The sequence below is a fragment of the Xenopus tropicalis genome, chromosome 4 (genome assembly GCF_000004195.4).
Source record: "Xenopus tropicalis strain Nigerian chromosome 4, UCB_Xtro_10.0, whole genome shotgun sequence".
NCBI lineage: Eukaryota > Metazoa > Chordata > Amphibia > Anura > Pipidae > Xenopus > Xenopus tropicalis.
Genome location: NC_030680.2, coordinates 2,407,660 through 2,416,732, shown reverse-complemented (window position 1 = coordinate 2,416,732; position 9,073 = coordinate 2,407,660). Strand labels below are relative to the sequence as shown.

Genomic DNA, 9,073 nt, shown 5'->3' with positions numbered 1-9,073 from the left:
TGTTTGTGCCTCTGGGTACTGGGAATGCCAGGGGGGCTGTAAGGTGCCACAGACAGTCACTATTTATTGGGCTGGGGGGGGGGGCTGGTTGTGCCTCTGGGTACTGGGAATGCCAGGGGGGCTGTAAGGTGCCACAGTCACTATTTATTGGGCTGGGGGGGGGGGCTGGTTGTGCCTCTGGGTACTGGGAATGCCAGGGGGGCTGTAAGGTGCCACAGACAGTCACTATTTATTGGGCTGGGGGGGCTGTTTGTGCCTCTGGGTACAGGGAATGCCAGGGGGGCTGTAAGGTGCCACAGACAGTCACTATTTATTGGGCTGGGGGGGGGGGCTGGTTGTGCCTCTGGGTACTGGGAATGCCAGGGGGGCTGTAAGGTGCCACAGTCACTATTTATTGGGCTGGGGGGGGCTGTAAGGTGCCACAGACAGTCACTATTTATTGGGCTGGGGGGGCTGTTTGTGCCTCTGGGTACTGGGAATGCCAGGGGGGCTGTAAGGTGCCACAGACAGTCACTATTTATTGGGCTGGGGGGGCTGTTTGTGCCTCTGGGTACTGGGAATGCCAGGGGGGCTGTAAGGTGCCACAGACAGTCACTATTTATTGGGCTGGGGGGGCTGTTTGTGCCTCTGGGTACTGGGAATGCCAGGGGGGCTGTAAGGTGCCACAGACAGTCACTATTTATTGGGCTGGGGGGGGGCTGTTTGTGCCTCTGGGTACTGGGAATGCCGGGGGGGCTGTAAGGTGCCACAGACAGTCACTATTTATTGGGCTGGGGGGGGCTGTTTGTGCCTCTGGGTACTGGGAATGCCAGGGGGCTGTAAGGTGCCACAGACAGTCACTATTTATTGGGCTGGGGGGGGGCTGTTTGTGCCTCTGGGTACTGGGAATGCCAGGGGGGCTGTAAGGTGCCACAGACAGTCACTATTTATTGGGCTGGGGGGGGGCTGTTTGTGCCTCTGGGTACTGGGAATGCCGGGGGGGCTGTAAGGTGCCACAGACAGTCACTATTTATTGGGCTGGGGGGGGCTGTTTGTGCCTACAGCACAAATACCCCCCCCCCCTGCATCCCACATTTGCCCCTTCTCGGTAGCTGCCCCCCCTGTCCCACATCTGCCCCTTCCTTGGGGTTGGCCGGGAAAGAAACGGCAGGGAAGGGGCGTTACCGGCTTCACAGGCAGTGGGCGGGGACACAGCTGCAGAGTTAGGGACTGTCTGCAAATTCAGCATTTCCCAGTCCGGTGTTTATATCAGTGCGTCCTCCTGTCAGACCCCAGGCTGGAACCAACATTAACCCGATGTCTCCTTCCTGTGTTTATTCTCCCAGCAGCCTCCATTCCTGGGCAACTTCCTGTGTTTATTCTCCCAGCAGCCTCCATTCCTGGGCAACTTCCTGTGTTTATTCTCCCAGCAGCCTCCATTCCTGGGCAACTTCCTGTGTTTATTCTCCCAGCAGCCTCCATTCCTGGGCAACTTCCTGTGTTTATTCTCCCAGCAGCCTCCATTCCTGGGCAACTTCCTGTGTTTATTCTCCCAGCAGCCTCCATTCCTGGGCAACTTCCTGTGTTTATTCTCCCAGCAGCCTCCATTCCTGGGCAACTTCCTGTGTTTATTCTCCCAGCAGCCTCCATTCCTGGGCAACTTCCTGTGTTTATTCTCCCAGCAGCCTCCACTGCAGAGGAACTTTCTGGGTTAGTCTACTGATCTCTTTCTGAGGAATGTTTTTCTGTAGTTTCTTCCGACTTGCTCTCATCCCAGGGAACCACTTCTGTCCCTCCAGCAGCCTCCATTCCTGGGAAAAATCTTGGGTGTCGATCTCTTGATGGGAAATTTTTTGTGGGTTACTGACAGGCCTGAATTAACAGGCTCAGCAGTCACTGTGGGCAGGGCCGCCATCAGGGGGGCACAGCGGGGACAGCTGTACCGGGCCCGGGCAATTTTTACTTTTAAAGGGGGCCCGGCGGCGCTAGAGTTTTCTTAGTCGCTCGGGCCCCCTTTAATAAAATCCGGGCCCTGTCATTCGCTATCTGGATGGTTGCGCCCCGTGTGTACATGTGACGTCAGTACGCACGGGGCGCAACCTTATAAATGGGCCTGTCTCCATTCGCGTGGGGATGTAAGTGCAGAGGCGTCGCCTGTGAAGGATCAGAAGATGCCGCTCGCTGAAGATGCCGCTCGCTGAAAATGAACTGCTGCAGGTTGCCAATGTGTTGGGGGGGGGCTGTGGGGCACACTGACCACCAATGTATTATGGGGGCACTGCTGCTAGCACCAATGTATTATGGGGGCACTGCTGCTGGCACCAATTTATTATGGGGGCACTGCTGCTAGCACCAATGTATTATGGGGGCACTGCTGCTGGCACCAATGTATTATGGGGGGACTTATGCTGGGCATCAATGTATATGGGGGCACTGCTGCTGGGCATCAATGTATATGGGGGCACTGCTGCTGGCACCAATGTATTATGGGGGCACTTATGCTGGGCATCAATGTATATGGGGGCACTGCTGCTGGCACCAATGTATATGGGGGCACTGCTGCTGGCACCAATGTATATGGGGGCACTGCTGCTGGCACCAATGTATATGGGGGCACTGCTGCTGGCACTAATGTATATGGGGGCACTGCTGCTGGCACCAATGTATATGGGGCACTGCTGCTGGGCACCAATGTATATGGGGCACTGCTGCTGGGCATCAATGTATATGGGGGCACTGCTGCTGGGCATCAATGTATTATGGGGGCACTTATGCTGGGCATCAATGTATATGGGGGCACTGCTGCTGGGCATCAATGTATATGGGGGCACTGCTGCTGGGCATCAATGTATATGGGGGCAATGCTGCTGGCATCAATGTATATGGGGGCACTGCTGCTGGGCACCAATGTATATGGGGCACTGCTGCTGGGCACCAATGTATATGGGGCACTGCTGCTGGGCACCAATGTATATGGGGCACTGCTGCTGGGCACCAATGTATATGGGGCACTGCTGCTGTGCATCAATGTATTAGGGGGGCACTGCTGCTGGGCACCAATGTATTTGGGGCACTGCTGCTGGGCACCAATGTATATGGGCAGGGCCGCCATCAGGGGGGCACAGCGGGGACAGCTGTACCGGGCCCGGGCAATTTTTACTTTTAAAGGGGGCCCGGCGGCGCTAGAGTTTTCTTAGTCGCTCGGGCCCCCTTTAATAAAATCCGGGCCCTGTCATTCGCTATCTGGATGGTTGCGCCCCGTGTGTACATGTGACGTCAGTACGCACGGGGCGCAACCTTATAAATGGGCCTGTCTCCATTCGCGTGGGGATGTAAGTGCAGAGGCGTCGCCTGTGAAGGATCAGAAGATGCCGCTCGCTGAAGATGCCGCTCGCTGAAAATGAACTGCTGCAGGTTGCCAATGTGTTGGGGGGGGGCTGTGGGGCACACTGACCACCAATGTATTATGGGGGCACTGCTGCTAGCACCAATGTATTATGGGGGCACTGCTGCTGGCACCAATTTATTATGGGGGCACTGCTGCTAGCACCAATGTATTATGGGGGCACTGCTGCTGGCACCAATGTATTATGGGGGGACTTATGCTGGGCATCAATGTATATGGGGGCACTGCTGCTGGGCATCAATGTATATGGGGGCACTGCTGCTGGCACCAATGTATTATGGGGGCACTTATGCTGGGCATCAATGTATATGGGGGCACTGCTGCTGGCACCAATGTATATGGGGGCACTGCTGCTGGCACCAATGTATATGGGGGCACTGCTGCTGGCACCAATGTATATGGGGGCACTGCTGCTGGCACTAATGTATATGGGGGCACTGCTGCTGGCACCAATGTATATGGGGCACTGCTGCTGGGCACCAATGTATATGGGGCACTGCTGCTGGGCATCAATGTATATGGGGGCACTGCTGCTGGGCATCAATGTATTATGGGGGCACTTATGCTGGGCATCAATGTATATGGGGGCACTGCTGCTGGGCATCAATGTATATGGGGGCACTGCTGCTGGGCATCAATGTATATGGGGGCAATGCTGCTGGCATCAATGTATATGGGGGCACTGCTGCTGGGCACCAATGTATATGGGGCACTGCTGCTGGGCACCAATGTATATGGGGCACTGCTGCTGGGCACCAATGTATATGGGGCACTGCTGCTGGGCACCAATGTATATGGGGCACTGCTGCTGTGCATCAATGTATTAGGGGGGCACTGCTGCTGGGCACCAATGTATTTGGGGCACTGCTGCTGGGCACCAATGTATATGGGCAGGGCCGCCATCAGGGGGGCACAGCGGGGACAGCTGTACCGGGCCCGGGCAATTTTTACTTTTAAAGGGGGCCCGGCGGCGCTAGAGTTTTCTTAGTCGCTCGGGCCCCCTTTAATAAAATCCGGGCCCTGTCATTCGCTATCTGGATGGTTGCGCCCCGTGTGTACATGTGACGTCAGTACGCACGGGGCGCAACCTTATAAATGGGCCTGTCTCCATTCGCGTGGGGATGTAAGTGCAGAGGCGTCGCCTGTGAAGGATCAGAAGATGCCGCTCGCTGAAGATGCCGCTCGCTGAAAATGAACTGCTGCAGGTTGCCAATGTGTTGGGGGGGGGCTGTGGGGCACACTGACCACCAATGTATTATGGGGCACTGCTGCTAGCACCAATGTATTATGGGGGCACTGCTGCTGGCACCAATTTATTATGGGGGCACTGCTGCTAGCACCAATGTATTATGGGGGCACTGCTGCTGGCACCAATGTATTATGGGGGGACTTATGCTGGGCATCAATGTATATGGGGGCACTGCTGCTGGGCATCAATGTATATGGGGGGCACTGCTGCTGGCACCAATGTATTATGGGGGCACTTATGCTGGGCATCAATGTATATGGGGGCACTGCTGCTGGCACCAATGTATATGGGGGCACTGCTGCTGGCACCAATGTATATGGGGGCACTGCTGCTGGCACCAATGTATATGGGGGCACTGCTGCTGGCACTAATGTATATGGGGGCACTGCTGCTGGCACCAATGTATATGGGGCACTGCTGCTGGGCACCAATGTATATGGGGCACTGCTGCTGGGCATCAATGTATATGGGGGCACTGCTGCTGGCATCAATGTATTATGGGGGCACTTATGCCTGGGCATCAATGTATATGGGGGCACTGCTGCTGGGCATCAATGTATATGGGGGCACTGCTGCTGGGCATCAATGTATATGGGGGCAATGCTGCTGGCACCAATGTATATGGGGGCACTGCTGCTGGCACCAATGTATATGGGGGCACTGCTGCTGGGCACCAATGTATATGGGGCACTGCTGCTGGGCACCAATGTATATGGGGCACTGCTGCTGGGCACCAATGTATATGGGGCACTGCTGCTGGGCACCAATGTATATGGGGCACTGCTGCTGTGCATCAATGTATTAGGGGGGCACTGCTGCTGGGCACCAATGTATTTGGGGCACTGCTGCTGGGCACCAATGTATATGGGGCACTGCTGCTGGGCACCAATGTATATGGGGCACTGCTGCTGGGCACCAATGTATATGGGGCACTGCTGCTGGGCACCAATGTATATGGGGCACTGCTGCTGGGCACCAATGTATTAGGGGGGCACTGCTCTTGGCACCAATGTATTAGGGAGGCCCTAGCTACCAATGTTTGTGTGTCCTTTGTACTGATGGGAGGGGTCACTGGGGGAGGGGCCATTGGGGGCAGGGCGTGGGAGGAGGAGGGCCCAGAAATTTTCTTTGTGAGGGGCCCCGTGATTTCTGATGGCGGCCCTGTCTGTGGGCACCAACCAGCCATCTGGAAGGGCTCCTATTGCCCCAGAGCTGCAGTGAGCCAGAAGGGCAGAATGGAAGCCGGGGAGCCCCAGGACTGTACCTCCTGGTTACCTGATGAGTTGGCATTGCGCATCCTCTCGTACCTTGATGCCAAGGATATCCTGCAGGTGGCGCAGACTTGCCAGCGCTGGAGAGAGTTGGCTGAGGATGAAGGCCTGTGGCAGGGAAAGTGCAAGGCTGATGGGATTGAGGAGCCGCCGCAGGTAACAAGGAGCAGGGCTAAAGGCTCTGGGTCCGGTCCCTGGAAAAGCGCTTACACCAATCAGCTCAGGGTCGATACCAACTGGCGCCGAGGGAGATTTAGAAGAATAACTCTTAATTTAATAAGTGAGAATCGTAGACTTTACTGGATGGCATTTAATGGGAAGGAATTGGTCTGTACAACACATAAGGAAATAATAAAGGTCTGGTCGGCAGTTACAGGCGAGTGTCTAAGGACCCTTGTGGGAGACAGAGCTAGTGTCACAGCAGTGCAAATGAGAGATCACATGATTGTTAGTGGATATGAGGATGGTACAGTAAAAGTATGGAATGCAGAGAGCGGGGAATGTATCCACACGCTGGGCGGCCATACTGCTTACATACACCATGTGCATCTCCATGAGCAAAGAGCAGCGAGTTGTTCTACAGATCGCACCATCCGGGTTTGGGACATTGAGGCAGGACAGTGCTTACACACCCTATTGGGGCATGAAGCTTCTGTCATGTGGGTTTGGTATAATGGCCGAAGGTTGGTGAGTGAAGATTTCAGTAATGTAGTGAAAATGTGGGACCCTGAGACAGAAACCTGTCTGCTCTCTGTTTGTCTGCACTCCGGTGCATTCACTCCGGTACAGTTTGATGGGAAGCACATAGTCAGCCTTCTGTACTCAGACGGAACCATAGGCGTTTGGGACGGGGAGACATTACAGCGCACAATAACAGGGAATGAGCCCTACACTATTGTGATGACTCTGAAGAACAGCATTCTGGGAGTGGTAAATAGCGGCCGCGCTGCTGAAATATGGAACGTCGAAACAGGGCAGCGCTTGAATCTCCTGCAGGATCCCGATGGATTCGACCTCCGTGCCAATAGCTTAGCTCTCCGGGGGGATTTCCTCATAGGCAGGACTGACACTGGGAGGATCACATTGTGGGACTGGAGAACGGGGCAATTTCTGCGGAATCTGTTTGTTCCTAAGAGAGAAGAAAGTCTGGATCGTCATTTACTCGTCTCTAACACAAAGTTAGTCTATGTGGTTTCAGACACATGGAAAGGAATATTTTCTTATCCAACTAAGGCGGTGATCCTGGACTTCAACGTGGAGGAACGGGCAAGAAGACAAAACTGTTCAATGTTCTAAGCTGGTTGGTTCTCTTCTTATTCCCCAACCTAATGAAACCTTATGGGATAAGTAAAACTGCTGGTCAGTTTCCCAACATGAAGCAGTCAAGGACGTTATCAGGAGAAAGAAAGAGGGCTGACCTGATGCTCTTCTGGTTTGGAAAGACGAGAGAAGAGTTATCAGAGGTTTCTAATGTTTATCCAAACCAGAAGAACATAAGAAGATCAGCCCTCTTTCTCCTGACAACTCCCTGACTCCATGTCATATTCGAAACTGACCAGCAGGCGGCGCTGTTGTAACAAAATGTATTCAAATTAATAGTACTTTAACCCTTAATATAATAATGAATGTAAACAGCAAAAGTGCTTAGACTAGTACTCTCATTAATTGTACATAAACTTATTTTAAAGGTTTACGGAACCTTTAAATGATGTTTCCTATATTAAGGCTGTTTATTGTTGCTATGTAAATATTTATTTATAAAGTGCTACTTATGTACGCAGCACTGTACATAGAACAATAGATTAATACAAAAGGGGATTATTAAAATAATAGATAAATACAAAGTGTAACAATAAATAGATACAAGGTACAGCTGCAATAAGTTAAGAATCAAAGAGACAAAAGGGTGGAAGTCCCTGCCCCGTAGAGATTCTATCAGCATACAGATGGGATATACAGCCAAATGAGCGGATAAGATCTCCCAAAGTGTAGGGGGGGGGGAATAACAATGGCCCAAGTACAGAGCCTTGGGGTACCCCCACATTAAGTACAGAGCCTTGGGGTACCCCCACATTAAGTACAGAGCCTTGGGGTCTGAAACCACATAGACTAACTTTGTGTTAGAGACGAGTAAATGACGATCCAGACTTTCTTCTCTCTTAGGAACAAACGGGGGGGGGGGGGTGGTGGCCTCTCCCTCTGTACTGACGGCCCTGTAACCAGCCTTGGGGATTTCAACTCCCACATTGATGATCCCTCGCACCCCCGGCCCTCACATTTTCTCTGCCTAGCCTCCTCCTTTGCACCCCAGCAGCGGGACAGACACCCCAACTCATAAGGGGCCACTGTCTGGATTTAGTCTTTACCAAAAATCTGTCCCTTTCTGATTGTAACAGTGTCCCCTCCCCCCTCTCTGACCCATCCCCCGGTTACATTTCTGTCTCTCACTCCCCTCCCAACCTGCCCCTTCCCCCGCTGTACTAATTCCAACCTACACGGGACATGGGCCTTAGCTCACTCTTTCAGGTCCAGTCTCTCCTCCTTTAACAAGATCCCTGACCCTGGTTAGTGAGTACAAGCACATACTGGCCTCCCCCATTAACCATTTGCACCCCTTCACACGCCCCTGGCTGAATTCCCAAACCAAATCCTTACGCCCCTGTGTGAGGCCTGCGGAACGTATGTGGGGAAATCCTATACGCAAGCGGACTTTATCCTTTATAGATTCCTATTGGCTGCCTCAACGCTGCTTGTCACAGGCCAAACAGGAACTATACTATAATACCCTTATAAACAATAATAAATCCAACCCGCGGACGCCTGTTTTTCTATATTCAATCCCCTTCTGCGTCCCTCACAGACCCCATTACCTGACTCTATGCCTCTCCCCAGGACTTTGCTGAGTTCTTCATGAACAAAGTGGAGTCCCCCCCCCCGCAATCAGATTCCCCCCTCTATTAATACAGACCAGCTCCTCCTTCCTCAGCCCCCCCTGCATGTCTTAACTCTTTTGGTCCCGTAACTGTCTCAGAAGTCTCCCGGCTTCTCTTGTCGGCTCCTCTCACCACTTGCTCTCTTGCCCCTATGCCTTCCTCTCTGCTCAAACACTGTGCTGCGGAGCTTACACTCCAGTTCTTACATCAAATGATCTTCAGGAGCCTAAGCCGA

At 53.1% G+C, this 9,073-nt stretch overlaps 1 protein-coding gene across 1 annotated transcript; it reads left to right on the top strand.

Moving 5' to 3' along the window:
• The first annotated feature begins 1,700 nt into the window (after nucleotides 1-1,700).
• Nucleotides 1,701-7,643, top strand: LOC101734025 (F-box/WD repeat-containing protein 7). The gene is made up of 2 exons (XM_004913317.4): nucleotides 1,701-1,875; nucleotides 5,800-7,643. Exon 2 carries the CDS (start codon nucleotides 5,870-5,872, stop codon nucleotides 7,199-7,201), a length of 1,332 nt encoding a protein of 443 aa, XP_004913374.2. The 5' UTR covers nucleotides 1,701-1,875; nucleotides 5,800-5,869; the 3' UTR covers nucleotides 7,202-7,643.
• The last annotated feature ends 1,430 nt before the right edge of the window (nucleotides 7,644-9,073 follow it).

What these genes read in the sequence shown, in the direction of transcription:
- LOC101734025 (XM_004913317.4), top strand. Translation starts at nt 5,870, where the DNA reads ATGGAAGCCGGGGAGCCCCAGGACTGTACCTCCTGGTTACCTGATGAG.